This window comes from Haliotis asinina, chromosome 13 (genome assembly GCF_037392515.1).
Source record: "Haliotis asinina isolate JCU_RB_2024 chromosome 13, JCU_Hal_asi_v2, whole genome shotgun sequence".
Lineage (NCBI taxonomy): Eukaryota > Metazoa > Mollusca > Gastropoda > Lepetellida > Haliotidae > Haliotis > Haliotis asinina.
The window spans coordinates 35,464,885-35,482,696 of record NC_090292.1 but is presented as its reverse complement, the minus strand read 5'-3'; the positions used below and the strand labels follow the sequence as shown (position 1 = coordinate 35,482,696).

The following is a 17,812-nucleotide window of genomic DNA, read 5'->3' as shown; positions in this document are numbered from 1 at the left end:
TTACATACTGGTGTAAAATATTACGAATGTCTGAAAATCGTTATCCAAAACAATGCTACAATTACATGTATAGATTAGATTCTGTTGGTAGAATTACTTGGGCTTCTAGTATATGTAAACTGCTGAGTGAGTATGGTTTTGGATATGTTTGGCATACTCAGGACATTGGAAATGTTTCACTGTTCTTAGCATTATTTAAACAGAGATTGATTGATTGTTCGAAACAAATTATTACTAGTAATATCATGGACTCACGTAGTCTTGTTATTTTTAAAAATATCATAACATCATACCCTTTTGATAAATACATCTTAAACATCAATTTCAGAGACTTAAGAAGGTATCTGTGTTTGTTAAGGTTTAATTCCCTGCGATTACGAGATAAGAGATGGAGAGAATCTATTTATCTTGACGTAATATGCAAGATGTGTAATAGAAATTGTATTGAAAATGAGGTACATTTCTTATTTGAATGTGACAATTATGCTGCCCTTAGGAAAATGTATTTACCATCTTGGGACACCCTAACAAATGACTGTAAATTTAGAAGATTAATTGCCTCAAAAGATGTAGTAACATTGCTGAATTGTGCTAGGTATGTCAAAGCTGCTTTGAAAACCTGATCTCAGTTACTGTAATATGATATCAATGTGTGTCCACATATTGTCTTACACTGTAATCTAATATTATGTACTTATTAAATGTACATGGGCCGATGGCCTACAAACTGAAATAAACTTACTAGTTTATGCCTTCACATGGTTTTTGCAAGAGTAAAGAGGTAATAGATACTTTCATTGACACTGAATATCAATTGCTTATTCAATAAAGTTTAGATTCACATATACAAGTTGCATTATTCATTGAATGGAAGTTGGAACAGCCACATGTATTCTTGGATGTCGGCTTTAGATAGGCATCCAGATTACAGGGTACTCGGGTCTGAGTCGGGTCTGACCCATCGAGTACTAGGGTCCTAAATTTTGGACTCTTGAGAGCCCAACAAAAGAGACAAGATTTTGAAAACATCTATCAAATCAAACATGGTTGAAGAGAAACTTGCATGTTCTAGGGGTTATGATTACGTGTTTCCTCTGTTTTGGAGTACAAAGATCTTTTAGCATGGCGGGCTACTTAAACATCAATCTGTAAGTGACAAAGTTGTTACATTTTAGATAAAAATGCTCTAAATTTAGAGAAAATAGAGTCAATACTGAAAAGTGGAATAAGATCATATTCCTCACATGCTTGCAGAAGTAATTATAAATTACTGACGAGGTCAGTGGTTAGCATGAAAATAATACTTGTACTGCAGTCAGTCAGCTACCATCTTAGCTGACAAAGCATAACAGCTGATACTGTGTTCAAGCAGTATGTGTCAGGTGATACTGCAACAAGGATGTGTACATCATACCATATTATCCTGGAGAAAGTTTTCAACTTTCAACTCTAACGACAGTGTTGTACTTATCTCAGCCGAGTCATTCGCATATCTCTGTTATATTAAAATGATTTGATTCTGACATCACATGGTATTAAACACTGTAGTAAGTTCATATTGATGGAATATAGATGAGTGTTTACAGCCAAACTTTCAAGTCTTCCACAGGACCTTGAGAAGTGTTCTGACACAGCATGGAAGGTCAACCCTTCCATGGCATGTCTGGTTACTCTTGCTGCAAAGGTACTCATGTATGTATTGATTACACATATCTTCAATAGAATGGAGCCAAAGTTTGAAAAGATTTTGATCAAGCAATAAGATTTTTGTTACATTATTTTTCACCAGTGCGATAGTAAAGCACACCTATGTTGTGGCCTGTGTGTCCATATTCTGGCATCCAACATAAACATCATCCTTGTATTCCTATTGGATGACTGTTTTCTGTTGCAATGACTGAGAGTGAGTATGCTTTTACAGTAGCAGTATTCCAGCAATATCAGAGCAGGGGACACGAGAAATGGGCTACACACATTGTACCCATGTGAGGAATAGAACATGAACCTTGAGACAGGTGATCTGACACTTAAACGGGCAACATGTAGCAAAAATAGGGTTGCGCAACAGCGAGAGAATGACCAGTCTTCATATATATATACGAGTGAAGTGAGCAACATACTTTCCTCGCTATCTCGCCACCATCAAAGGTACACACCCATTTCTTCACCAGGTTTAGCTCTGAGATTTCCAACCTCATACTTCATGATTACTCATGTGAAATATATTTTATTCAACATTTTAAGCACCGCTCATGGTATATCAAATTGTTCTTCACCTTCCTTCCCCCTGCCAGCTTCCAGGTTTAACCGAGTCTGTCTCAGATAAATAACATTCATACAGAATGCACCATTGCTGCACAGATGGATTCAGTAAATAGAGCATTTTAGTTTGAACAAATGATTTTTTTGAACTCTCAATCTGTAGAAAAGTCATCCAGTAAAGAAAGTCGTACGCTTCATCCATGTTTTCACTCACATTTTTGTAATATCTGCAAGTGTAACACATTGTGTAGATGAGAGTACAAGTCTACCCATGTACAGATAAATCATTTCTATTGTTCAGTTTGGTGAAACTAAATTCAGTAAACTTTATGGACTTTGTTGTTTGGGTTGTTTTTAAAATACCTTAACTTTGTCATCAATTGATATTGGGTACTTGTGAGGAGTATTAGGGGAATATTATTTTATATAAAGTTGATTCAGTTATATACTTTCTGTCAAGCATCAATGCCTGTGACACTTGATTTCAAAGATTCATATAATAATGGAAAATTAATCAGTTTGTTTCATGTTAACAGATTAACTCCTGCAACTCTATTCATATATTCCTTTGACTACAGAACAAACATCCAATGAACTTGATCTCTGTACATTACAGTAATATGTAACATAGGTTGCTGCATCATGTAAGGTAGCTTGTGACAGTTTTTATATGGATAAAGTTGAATTATATCATTGGAAATTGAGAATGGGTTAAACATGATGGGTGTCTTCATCAGGAGCATGCGATCAGAAAATTGCCAGCTTAGTTTCACAAAGTAAATTTCTACAAAACAAAACCAGTGTTCCCAACATCACAATGAATGTGCAAAACTGAAAACTGGTAAAAAGTAAATTCAAATTAGTATCTTGTTGCAAAAAAAAAAGTGAAACTGTGCATTAAATTAATAAATTTTTGCGAATTGTAGCTTATAATAGTAACTAAATGCATCATTTCATAAAACATATACTACCAGCTCACAGGGGAACAGGTACCATTTTGAAAAAGGCCTTGGCCCCTCATACTATCCAAATACAAAACTGTAGGGCTTACATAAAAAAAATGACTTACTGCACGCCTGGCTCAGGACTCAAAATGTACTATCACCTAGTATAGTGATATAATTAGTAGTTGGTCTTTACACATATATTCTGCTGTGTTTTGAGGGGTATTTTGTCAATATTTTATTTTGACTTTGTTGTAATGTTTGCACAGAAAGTTGAAACTTGTTATTGCCATTACTCAACCATTTTGTGTTTCTTTGACTTTGATTTTGACATGACCTTGATATTGGTTTCTGAAAACAAAAAACTGAAACATGATGTGAAAACCTTTGTATTGTTAATGGTTCCGTTGCAGACACATTGAAAGGTAAACGGGTAGTTATTACAGGAGCATCAACTGGTATTGGGGAACAGATTGCATATCACTATGCAAGGTTTGGTGCCAAGATTTTGATCACCGCTCGACGAGAGGAGGTCCTCAAGCAGGTGTGTGTTAGTCTAACTTACTAAATGTATATTTCTCAGGAAGCAAGTAAATCATTGCTCTGAAGAATGAATGAAAAAATGATGGGTCCAGTTTACACTGACAATATATATTATAGTTTATACTGAAAATATGGACATTTGTTACCATTAAAAAGAACTTTTATTTCTTTCACTATGTTGACTAAGTTGATTTTTTGTGTATTTTTATGATCTGTTATACGGGGGTTATCCGATATCTCCTGCTCCCAGAGAAGCATTTACTATTTCATGATTTATCCCTGTTCTCCAAAGTCCTGTATCCACCCCTGGATATATCTTGATGATTTTGATTTTGTTTGTACATAAGGAACTGTTGACTTCTGTATCTCCAGGTGGTAGCTCGATGCAAACAAATAGGCAGCACACAGGGACAATACGAGTATGTGACAGCTGACATGAGTGATATGTCTGCCACACAGAATGTAATACAGGTACGTCACACCTGACATTAGCAATATACCCACTTCACAGAACGAAATACAGGTATGTCACAGATGACGGTAGCCATATATCCACCTCAAAGAATGTAATAAGGCTATGTCACAGATGACATTAGTGATATGCCCACCTCACAGAATGTAATGCAGGTGTGTCACACCTGACACCAGCAACACACCCACCTCACAGAATGCAATACGGGTATGTCACAGATGACGTTAGCGATATACCCACCTCACAGAATGTAATATGGCTATGTCACAGATGACGTTAGCGATATACCCATCTCATAGAATACAAAACGGGTATATCACAGATGACATGAATGATATATCCACCTCACAAAATGTAATATGGGTATGTCACAACTGACATTACTAACATATTCACACACAGAACATAATACGGGCATGTCACAGCTGACATGAGAGATACATTCACCACAGAGAATGTAATACGAGCATGTCATTGCGGACATGAGAGATACATTCACCACACAGAACATAATATGTGATATATCCTCCTCACAGAATGTAATACAGGTACGTCACAGCTGACCTGAGTGAGATGTCTGCCATGAGATGCCTAATAGAGTGCATAACAGATTGTGGTCGGAATGGTTTGAAATCTGACAAATGATGATTGCTTCATTTCCTAAGAGCAGTCATTGAGTAAACTGGATTACCATCATTTTACAGATGAAGTATGTTTTCTGATATCAATGAAGTATGTTTTGTAGGAATTAAACACATTTTCTGGCATGACTACTTTGACGATATGTTCCTTTGTCTAGTTTTTCAACAGTAGTTCCAAAAGTCATTTGATTATGAGAAAATGATCAATAGTTTGGTCGTTTAGTCAGGTTGACCAATCTTCTATTAATTAGTCTTTCAATTAATCGGATCACCACTAGTCATAGCTGACATGAGTGATGTGTCCACCACATAGAACATAATACTGGTATGTCTCACTGAACATAATACAGGTATGTCTCACTGACCATAATACAGGTATGTCTCACGGAACATAATACAGGTGCATCTCACTGAACATAATACTGGTATGTCTCACTGAACATAACACATGTACAGATATGTCTCACTGAACATAATACAGGTACATCTCACTGAACATAATACTGGTATGTCTCACTGAACATAATACATGTACAGGTATGTCTCACTGAACATAATACAGGTACATCACACTGAACATAATACTGGTATGTCACACTGAACATAATACAAGTACGGCACTCTGAACGTTCTACAGGTATTTCACAGCTGACATTAATGATATACCCACCTCACAGAATGTAATACAGGTATGTCTATGTTGGTACATGTTTTTGGTTTCTGTGAGTGATGTGTGTGTGTTCATGTTTCAGGAGGCAGTGCAACGTCTTGGGGGAATTGATATTCTGGTGCTGAATCACATCATGGTTATGCCCCTGGGGGAATGGAAGGGCACCCCTCAAAACCTCTCATCTCTGCAGCATGTCTTTGATGTCAACTTCCGTGCATACGTCCACCTCACATCACATGCCTTCTCCCAGCTGGAGAAAAACAGTGGCAGTGTTATTGTTGTGTCATCTTTTGCAGGTAATATTTCTAGTCAACCTGAGGCTGGTTTCAGTCAGGAGCATCTGACAGCAGTTAGAGGCATATTGGAGGCAGCAGGACAGGGAGGGAGGCTGCCAGAAGTGGAAGAAGGAGGGTTGGGTGGTTATTGGGGAGAGACTGGGTAAGGGAGGCAGAAGTGTGGAGAGGTTGTTAGAGACACAATAAAAGGATGGGATGCAGCAGGGATGGCTGTGGGGAGATACCAGGATAAGGAGACACAAGGGATGGGAGTCTTGTGGAGATACAGCAGAGGGAGGCTGGTGGGGAGAGAGCAGAGGGGAGGCTGGTGAGGAGAGAGCAGAGGGAGGGTGGTGGGGAGACAGCTGAGGGGATGCTGGTGGGGAGACAGCAGAGGGGAGGGTGGTGGGGAGACATCAGAGGAAGGGTGGTGGGGAGACAGCTGAGGGGAGGCTGTGGGCAGACAGCAGAGGGGAGGCTGGTGGGGAGACAGCAGAGGGGAGGCTGGTGGGGAGAGAGCAGAGGGGAGGCTGGTGGGGAGACAGGAGAGGGAGGCTGGTGGTAGACAGCAGAGGGGAGGCTGGTGGGGAGACAGCAGAGGGGAGGGTGGTGGGGAGACAGCAGAGGGGAGGCTGGTGGGGAGACATCAGAGGGGAGGCTGGTGGTAGACAGCAGAGGGGAGGCTGGTGGGGAGACATCAGAGGGGAGGCTGGTGGGGAGACAGCAGAGGGAGGCTGGTGGGGAGACATCAGAGGGGAGGCTGGTGGTAGACAGCAGAGGGGAGGCTGGTGGTAGACAGCAGAGGGGAGGCTGGTGGGGAGAGAGCAGAGGGAGGCTGGTGGGGAGACAGCTGAGGGGAGGCTGGTGGGGAGACATCAGAGGGGAGGCTGTGGGCAGACAGCAGAGGTGAGGGTGGTGGGGAGACATCAGAGGGGAGGTTGGTGGGGAGACAGCAGAGGGAGGCTGGTAGAGAGACACAAGGATGGGAGGCAGTAGGGAGGGGTGGCTTGTAGGCAGACACCCATAAGGGCAAGCACTTGCAAGGAGGGACGTTACTGTTTGCAGAGAAAGCACAGGTGTTGTGAGGACTGTGTGGTATTAGATATGTGAAATGACTGTCAACATGACCGGAGCCTGAGTTTCCACTCAGGTTTGGGTGTTAGCAAAGTCAATGGTCTGTTGGCATTATGTGTATTCAGGGTGTGGGAGTACTAGGCAAATAATTCATCACAACACTTGCAATGGTAGCCCATCCATTTGATACAAACCCTAAATAGAACATGTCTTTACATCTTCATTCTGAAATTTTACTTGTTATGCTATGAAACTTCATTGGCAATGACTATTCATGTAATATATAATTATCAATTTTCAAATACAATGAGAACTAAAACAAAATGAAAGAATAAAAAATATATAGTTATTATGAGACACATTTTACATAAGTATGTCCCACAGGTGTGTCCCAGATATGCTGACGAATTTACTTTGATAATAATGCATTATGCATTGGAATATAGCAGAGTATGGCATAAAATTTCACCCTCACTCACTCCCTAAGTATTGGTGTATTTGTCCTCATTTACTTGATGCTCAGATAGACTTTATCAGAGGTGTGATTAGTGATGGTGCATCTGTCAGGACATGTGGACATGATGTCTGAAATCTTGAACAAACTCAAGTCCCTGGAGTTTTAACTCATTAAGGCCAAGAGCCGCGTATATGCGTCAAATTAATTAGCTTCTCACAGCGAGAGACGCTTATTGGGGGTAATAAAAAGCACCTCTTATTCAGCCAGAGCCGCTTGTTGGGGGTTATGAAAAGCACCTCTCTTTCAGCGAGAGCCGCGAATGGGGGGTTTTACATTTTAAATACGTACTGTACCTATAATTTCAATCAATTTAGCAGTAATGATCAAAGATTAGCCTTTCTTACGAGATAGGTTACTTTCTGTGTTAATCAGAAGAACTATTAATGTGTTTTGATAACAATTGCTTGCAATGTCGGGGGCTTCTACAGGCAAATGAACACATGTCTGCGAGAAAGGGGATTATGAGATGTTGTTGCAGGAGGTAAGTGTTTGTTACTCGTCATTGAGAGTGAATACTAAGATACTATGTTTGCACATTGATTGAATGAATGGTGACAAGGTTACAAAACCTTCTTCTAAATTAAATCATTCATTCATTCGTTGTGATAGTTCATATAATGAATCGTGGACATAAATAGCAATACTGTATTACACTCATGTTCATGTAGATTTGAAATAAACCAAGTTTCTAATTTAGACCTAATTCATTTGCGACTATTGATTTTTAAAGTTGACAATAATACATAATCGAATATAACTCTTGCATCTACTCATAATATACATATATAGCACACATAAACCATACACGGGTAACTGGGGTATTTTGTTCAAGCTGTTTCATGCTTATTTGAAATGTGATTTTTCATTGTGCAATTTACATAAGCACTGTGTAAGAAACGTTTTTTATTTGATCCCTGTAATTATCTTATCCTGTGTAATGATCATGTGTATCAGATCCATCGTCAATAACAGGAGGATGAGATATCAGTTACGGAATTGATGCGTATAATCATTCAATCAGACAACACTAAATATATGAACACCTCTTTCAACCTCAAAATAACAGCCTCTGGACGAATGCATGTCCAAGTCAACTTTTGTCCCGTAACAAGTGTAAAACAAACTTATGCGCTGTTACATCATTGGACAACCTGTTTTGTGGAGTCACGCCCATTGCCAATCTTCTGAAGCTTGTTTGCTTTCAAAACAAATATAAGTATGCTCATCTTCAGAAATATTTGGGGAGATTCAACTTCAAGTGTATACATCACAATAAATCAGTATCGTGTTACTTTTTTTAATTCTATAATACATGTACTTGAATTATGATATTTATTCGTAACAATGTACAGATTATATTGAAATGTTCAGCAAGCCATTATGATTGATGCACAAGTAGTGTGCGCAAAAAGTATATGCAAATAAATACTCTCTCTACTCAATGGTTGGATTGGGTTATGCGGGGTAAAAATAATCGGATTGTAGCGCTTTGAGCGCTTCAAAAAAAAATAAATAAACTCGTCAAAGTGCTTGTTAGTCCTACGTGTACATTTCAGGCATCCTTACGATTATGTATGTTCACAATACACAACGTTTTTCATGATAGCTAGAGTTGGTAAAGCCGATATCTAGCATATCGATTGGTCAACGATCTAACCAATAGTCAATCTGTATCCAAGCTGTCTAGTGACCGAATGTACTCTTCAGAAATTTAGCCCACGCCCCATCACCTGTCATTTCCAATATGACAGGTATCTCATGATACGATTGGTCATAGATAACAAATCAGGGACTATATTGAACAGTTAAGATACAAAACGTCCTATTCGGGAACTTTGATGACGCCCATCCCATGACCATTTGTCTTATGTATGTGCAAGGAATAGCATTATACAAAATGTATGCATGTATGTTCGTGCGATAACGTATATTTTCTGCGTTAAATCTTGATGAACCAAAGCGACAAACTGAATCTTATATGTAAGTCACAGACTAGCTTATTAGTACTTTCCTTAAAATATTCAGTACACACTAGCAATGTATCAGCGAAAACGCCTTTTTCATAGATTATTATGCATGTGCGTAAATTCGTCTTTACTGCCATTGACATAGATGTTTTGAACAATTTAATCTCTCACAATGATATAAGAGGGACATCATTTGGTTTAAGTATGTCTTACATACAAGGAAACGGACTGGCAAACGTCGAGACACCAAATCCAGATGTTCAAGCTGTGATGTGTTTTTGTGCGTTGACTGATTTAAGGCCTACCATAAAGACTTGTTCCAAGGACGATAACGCTTTATGCACTAGTTGTGTTGTACAAATGGTACCATATACCATTCTCGTCAGTTGTTGGACACAATGTGTGAAGCTCGCACGATACTGCTGGAATATAGCTAAAATCGCTGTAAAACTAAATTCACTCATTCTCTTCAATTGTTGCATTTCAGTCATTATTCTTTTACATTTCCAAAATACTAAGACATGTGTGTTCACCATCTGAGAACAAATACACTCATCATAGTGTCAATCTACTCCCATATGTCTTATGTGTTTCTTTCATACATCATTACAGTAACTGATGTTATGTTTACAGTACACAAATTGTTGCATGATAGTTGATACAGCCGAAACACAACATAGCCATTGGTCAACGATAAAGCCAATAATCACGTCCAAACGTGCTCTTCAGAAATTTAGGCCATGCCCCATCACCTTGCCCTTCATATGTGACAGGTTTTCACGATACGATTGGTCAAAGTATCAGCCAATATAATGAGTAACTGAGATGTAATGCGTTACATTCGGCATATTTTGTCCCATCACATGACGGGAAGCTTTGTTTAGCATCGAGTAATGATAAATGTATCATGCAGTATGTATGTGTATGAATGGTGATGTATTGTTTGCAGCGTTAAGTTAAGATGAAGAAAGTGACAAACTATAAATCTCTATATGTTCCATGTTACTTACACACCTATTGATACTTTCCTTGAAATAGTCAGTAAGCACGAGCAATGTATTGTCAAAAAATGTAGACGATTATAATGCAAGTCCCCACTCTTTTTAAACTCTATTATAAATAATATATTATAATTCAGTCCATACGATGAGAGAGGCAGGAGAAATTTGTATATTTGTTCATCTCGTACGTACAAAGACCACGTAGGTGTTGATAAAAATACAGCACACACTGGCAAACGGGTATGAGAGACACAGGTAATACATTACATGAAATGTTGTAATATATGTATTCACATCGGCCTCTTTTCCATTTACATCTTTACGACACAATTAAATAATCAGTACTTGTTTGTGAGACGAGACAGTTTCCTGTCACATCCGAGACCTGCCAGGGAAATCAGGCATGATTAGCACTAATTAGCCTTGTCGCAGCAATCAGGCAGTCAGCGAGGGGTGCCAGGTGTTGGGCAGTGGAGCGGCTCCAGGGCTTAATGAGTTAACAAATGTCTGGGTTCTTTTGGAAAATTCAGTAGAAAGCATTTCAATTTCAGTTTGGTAGGGAGGTTACTTTATCTTTTCACCCTTTCATAGTTAAAGGGGCACTGATGCGGAGCAATTTCCGTGGACTGGTGTAAACTTTTGTTATTGTTTTTCTCCCGTGCGTACCCGGATGATATCCCAGAATTCGTGACTGGTTCGTGACCTCTGCTGCGCATTCCGTAAGCGCAGTTGATAGTTTAATTATAGACAGATCAACTTAGGTGAAGTCATTTTTACTTCATAACTAATGTATTATGAAAACGAATGAAACACTTTGAAGGTTAATCATCTGCCAGTGGTAGAAATGGTAAAAAACTATTAGGACGGGAAAATAAGGAAGCCAATGTACATCTCTATATACGTCTCTATATACGTCTTTCGTTGGTGAAAACCAGATAAACCCAAGATAGCACACCTGGCAACTAATTGTATGATGTCCACTATTCTAAGTAATTTAGTTAACCAATAATGAGCAATCAATCAATCAACGCAAGGGTGGTTAATTCTTTGAAGGGAGGATGTTGTTTTTGCACTCACTCTTTACGACAGGGTGTAGTCATCTACACACTCTGCCTTTTGACAAATCCGCTAGAAGATAAAAGTAATTAATCAATCAGTGTGTTATCAGTTAATCCTTTGATCGATGTTTGTTTTTGTAACTCAGCTGATAAACCCTCTTGCATCACTTACATGCACATATTACATAACATACAATACATTTGCCATTACAGACCTTAATTTATAATGTTGAGTATTTACTCCAGACAGGAGGAATGCCAAATGGGAACCTTTGTTGAGTAACCGAAGTGGTGTTACTACTAATTATACCTGTTAATAATTCACTAATTGACCATCCAGAGAATGATGACAAATAACACGTGTAGGTTTACACCATCAAACGCGAGTTACAGCAAGGAAGATGTAATCTCTGTGTCGCATGCAGCCTGAAAACACTTATGGGCCGAAACTGTTTTGCGGATACCAACGGAATTTCGTTACATAAGGAATACACACAGGCATTTGGTGTGTACTTGGGTAAATAGGTGAAATAAGGGTTTTCTTACGTAAGAAATTTTCAGATTTCTCGACCAAAGGCAAAGTCATCGTTTTTTGTTTACGAATTCAAATAAATCAACTGTGTGTTTTTATTATCATAAATAATAAACCATTGTAGCTACCATAGCTACCAAAATTTACGTATGATATTTGCTATCAGAGCTGAACCAACACTCAAATCTACCTATATATATAAAGCTTTGCAATCTTCCGTACTGAAACAAATGGCTTGCTACATGCCTGTAGACATCATATTTTCATGTAACATGATTAAATATCGAGGTTAAAAACACAGAAATAGGATCAAATTGGATCAGTAGGTATACCATCCAAGCATCCGAAAAGAACTACACTGCTGGGATATTTGGTTACGATCAGACAAGGAATACCATGGATATTTTTAAACAACTGGCATATGATGGGCATCCGGCCTCCTGACTGTTAAGGTGAAGAAATTCTGCTAATATGGACAGGAGCCCAGTTCCTTTGTCCGTCACGGTCGAAGGAGCGGGCACTGACCAATTTGCGGTTTGGTTTCGTAATTCGACCGTTGGTGAGAAACATTATTCGCTCCGCATCAGTGCCCCTTTAACAAAAAGGTGCTGCTGAACAGCTGATGATACTAACTACAATGTCAATTGGGATCCTGACGTGCTGTACTTATTGGATGGATGGCATCCAGTATGAATAACATTCTGCTGTTCCCCTGTGACATGTCCGTTGTCAAGGGTAACTGCTCAGTCCAAGACTTGGCGAGTAATCCTGGTCTAATCTGATGAATGAATGCCATGTTACATACCATGCACATGACATGAAATTGCCAGAAGGTATCGACTGTACAAGGGAACTAGAAACAAGCCTTGAATTATTCCTGTCTAGTTTAACAGCCTTTTGGAAACTGTGCAGTACATGTACTCGGTGTACAAAATAGCCACTTGCCATCTAGTCCATAGCTAGTAAAACTCCAGTTGAGCCAGTGAACCTCCACAATCATTGGCCTGACTGGCTACTAAATTTTCACGGGGTCATTTTGTAAATTTATCACTTGTTAAGAAATATAGTCAAATCCTGATGAGTCGAATGCCAGCATCTCGAATATTATGCATAATTCGAGGTACTGGTAGGTCCCAACCATGCCCTGTTATAGTTACCATCATTTGATTTCTGGTGGCATGAATTTGTCTCATTAACACACACGATGTTTCGAGTAGGAAATATGGTCCCACGAGATTCAAACAACAGCAATCTTGAATACATAAGCTAAAATCAGTCAAAGAGAAGTTAATTGGTGTAGCAAACCGATCCACTTAACAAACCAGGGATGCTCACACCATTCCGCAACTGACGGGTGAATTCAAATAACATTAAACTTCTGTCAAGGAATGGAGGGATTTCTGGAGTTGGTCCAAGATACAAGCAACGAACACTTTTCTGACTTGGCAAGCGTCCATGATTGTGTTCATATTTATATAGTATTTGTTTTCATTATCTATGTCACTTAATGTGTTAGTGTGCTATTTTTTATATGATGTTCTGAATAAAGGAATTGTTTAATATTTGATCATCTTTTTTTTTCTACCCTTATAGATATATCTCTGTCTGTGAAAACGTCAATAACTCAAATTTATTACTTTGTCCCCAGAGAATAGACACATCAGGATGTAACTGTATCCTTTTTAAATCATGCAAGATTATGGCCTTATAAAATGTTTATCATATGAGCATTTTTTGCTTAATTTCTACATTCAAATTTTTAGGCTAGTGAATTTTTTTGTGGGCTAATAACTTTCATACCTATCTTGACTGACTGACTGAAATTTTGAAACTATTTTGCCAACCATGTATACCAGTCAGTAGGCAAATACCAAGTTTCAGTAATCTGTTTTTAACTTAGAGAAAGAACTTATTTTGTTGTTGACAAGCAAATATGGGCCTCCTCAAGTGACAACAGCTTCAAGGTGGTAAGTTATTGGTTTGTGGAATGTTGTCATATCATGGCTATTGCAGGAGATGTTGGTTGTCATCCAGCACCTTTCAGCCAATTGGCCAGAAATTGCTGAGAAACTATCACATTAAGTGCTGTCCTAGGAGTTCCTAGGGAGGATACAGCGGTTCTCTGAATCACTAGACTCCATCCATACATAACGTTAGGAGGAAGGATATTGACGTCTTTATTACCATGGGTGCAGTTCAGTTATTTTACTGAGGTGTCTGGGGAGAGGGCTTTGGTCATATGGTAGTGTAGTATCCTTTCTAGGGGGAAGCTTTCTGGAGGATGTTTTGAGCTGCTGGTGAGTTTGTTGTATCTGCATCGTATCTGGAATGTGAAGAACGAATATGAATACACAATCCATTTAGAAAGTTAGTGAGTGAGTTTAGTTTTACACCAAACCCATCAATATTCCAGCTATATGGCGGCGGTCTGTAAATAATTGACTCTGGACCAGACGATCCAGTGATCAACAGCACGAGGATCTATCTGCGCACCTGGGAACTGATGACCTGTACCAAATGTTATGTTCAGGATTACACTTTCTCAGTAAAGATTCTAGTAATTTGGTTGAGTCCCATCAGGCATTCAAACCCACCTTAGAATCAGGCCAGCACTCAGTTGTCATCTAAATAAGAAATTAGTTTATTATTTCTGGAAAATATCCCAGCCATAGTTTGAATATCAAAGTCAAATGTCACTGTTTTCTTTGTAGACAAAATGTTTGTGCCTAGCAAATGGCTTATTCAAACTTCATGACCATACCAATACCATTTTCTTTCATTTTTAGACATCAAAGATAGAAGATGATATTAAGGACTCATGGGAGTGTTTCACTCAGCATGAAAAACCCAGCACTAAAACTGAAACTTTTCATGGACATCACCATTAAATAAGTCAGCTTGTCAAAAATACCTGGCCTGGACACCCTGAAGGTTTGAACAGAGTGATATTCATGGCTTGAGTATCAATATTTGTGCTGTAACATCCAAGTCACTAAAATGATTGTGAAAGTATATAAAAACACTTACCTCCCTTTGTAACAGCAGAATTCCCCAGGTTAATATGATGGAGTTATTCCCCTCATATATATGACTGTATATCATTCCCCTTTTTCCATTTTAGAGAGAAAGTTGTTTTTGCTTTTTCCTACAATTGTTTTTGTTGTTGTACAGATGCATTTGATATGTGATTATTTGTACATGTATTAGGCAGTATTTGTTCATTCAGATGGTGTTTGAAGTTTTTTTGTGAACTTTTGAAAGTGTACAAGAGTTGGGACGGGTCCATATTTTCTGCTGGGGAACCCTGACCCCTATTACACTACACTACCAGGAAACCCGATATGTTAATTCCTGACATTAAATTTGCAACAAATGGCAATGTATTCTTCAGCCTGGGGGCTATTTTTTAAAATATTTTAATTGTATAATGTATTCAAAACAGATCACTGTAAATAATGTCTAAGTCTAGTAAGAAAAGATACCATTTAATCATGTAAGTATAACATATTACATTATTTATTCTGTTAGTCACATGATCATAACAGGTCCTGGTATTGAGATTGGTGCTCATGACCAACTTATTACCCACACGTCCCAGCCATGATTTGACCCAACTGCTTGTTCTGTTTCAGTAAGTCTGTTGCTGTTATCAGTCTGAGTAAACTTCGGCTCAGTATTATTTGTTATGCTTCTAAAATGGGTCTAACAAACCCTAGTAGAAGGTCACGTTAGCTTTGAGCAACCTGTGACCATCCAGTCAAACACAAGATAACTGAACAGATTGAAACAATTAGAAAATGACTACTGGTTAGTGTTCGATTGGGCTTACAAAACGTTTTTTTGATTTTCTGTTCCTTGGTTGCTGACACTGATCTGTCAACAAATGAAAAATACAGATATTTTACCTGCAGTCTATATGCTTGGGGTTTCATGTAACATGGCTACTGTTAGCTACTGTTTCCACAAGATGACAACCTTGAATATTGATAAAAGCTCGTTATTTTCAGCAACTGTTTGTTCATTGCATCCTTCATGTGTATCAATCAGAAGCGATCATGCATAAAATATCATGTGGAATGGTTCGAGTTTTAAAGTAGAGGTTCAAACGCAGCGTTGCCAACTCCTGTCTGCCCAATCATCCATGATGATCTATATTGCAACCGAATGGACAGTTTTAAAAGGTTGCACACCCGATGGTCTTGGACTATTTCGTTGTTGAGCATAATCACTAGAGCCTTGACTGAAACAGAATTGAAAACATCAAGCAGTTTCCCTGCACTTATTTACCTTCTCATGATTTTTCTTAATCCTGAACATTCTGGACTTGCAACTTTCATTCTTTTGAGAGTTACCAGACCAGTTATCTGGCTGAAATTTTTGGGATTTTACAACACTGTCACACAGTATGTACAAAAGTTCACTTGCAGGAATAGGCATGCTGTTTACTGATTGGTCAGTCCAAAAGGTTAGTTGACACAACCTTCTACTGGTTTTTTTAGACTGAGTGTAGTAGTGTAAGAAACATTACAGAGCTAAAGTTTACTGAGACTGTCGCAGTCATGTTATTACATTGCCCTGTTTCAGGATCGCTGATTACATTTCAAGGAGGACCAATTGAATCATTGCGGCATGTGTTTCAGGGAAAGTGGCCATCCCTTTCGTAGCACCCTACTCTGCTTCCAAGTTTGCACTGGATGGATTCTTCAGTGCCTTGAGACAAGAGCTGAAGATGAAAAACTGTGATATATCTATTACATTGTGCATCATAGGATTAGTAGGTAGGTAAATCCATCCTCAGTGTTCACTGGCAGTACAAATACAATGGCAATCTAATATTCATTATTATCATATCAACATTGATAGACTCCCACCTTTTTGAATCATAACTAAAGAATAGAACATGCAACATGCTGGTTCAGACTATCCTAGAATGTCTGTAGCACACCTGTTCAGACTATCCTAGAATGTATGTAACACACTGCTTCAAACTATGCTGGAATATCAGTAACATGCTGGTTCAGACTATCCTAGAGTATCTTTAACATGCTGGTTCCAACTATCCTGGAATAACTGTAACATGCTGGTTCAGACTATCTTGGAATATCTGTTACATGCTGGTTCAGACTATCCTGGAATATCTGTAAAATGTTCACTGTTGCAACCCAGAATAGGGAACTATGTATTCAGCAGCGTTCATACGTACCTACATCCCAATTCTTATCTCATGAACAGTTGTATCCAATGTTTTCAAATTTGGTGACAGTATACATTGGGGGATTACGCAGACAGCAGTTGCTTTTCGTGACATTGACCTTATTTTGAAGTTCACCACAACTGTTTCATCACTTTCAAACTTATCTAAATGCGATATCTCATAAAATATAAAATATTGCACCCAGTGTCTTCAGTTCCGTCAACAGCCTACATTGGGTGATAATGCGAACACCAGGCATTTCAGGCATTAAATGCGTGACTAATTAGTGAATATGTAGCAAATATTTCATTGCTCTTTAGGACACTGCCACTCAATTTTGTAATTTTAGGGTTTCAAAACAAAACTGGTTTCATAAAGAGCTTGCGGAAGAATTGTGTACTTTTAGAAGCTTGTTTTGCATGACGTCATACTGTATTGACATCACAATGCATGTCATTTGTCAATGCCTCATACAGCCTTCTACAGTTAAGTACTCGTGTCCATATATGAATGTTTCACCAGTCATCATGACAACACCATTAATGATCAAGGCATCATAAATAGTCATTTTTTTTACTACACCTTAGTTTTCTGGCTGGTTTGGGGCCCATTTGTCACCCTCTCGTGTTATTACAAGACAAGCCTAATAGTGACTTGTTCCC

General features: G+C 38.5%; 1 protein-coding gene across 3 annotated transcripts in view; it reads left to right on the top strand.

Annotated features, from left to right (window-relative positions):
• LOC137260062 (hydroxysteroid 11-beta-dehydrogenase 1-like protein) overlaps nt 1-17,812 on the top strand; it is a 98,855-nt gene that overhangs the window by 79,041 nt on the left and 2,002 nt on the right. For all 3 annotated transcript variants that reach the window (XM_067797752.1, XM_067797754.1, XM_067797753.1), the window contains exons 3-6: nt 3,620-3,750; nt 4,122-4,220; nt 5,615-5,828; nt 16,597-16,734. In XM_067797752.1, coding sequence (XP_067653853.1) covers nt 3,620-3,750; nt 4,122-4,220; nt 5,615-5,828; nt 16,597-16,734 — 582 coding nt within the window. The remainder of the gene's footprint in view (nt 1-3,619; nt 3,751-4,121; nt 4,221-5,614; nt 5,829-16,596; nt 16,735-17,812) is intronic.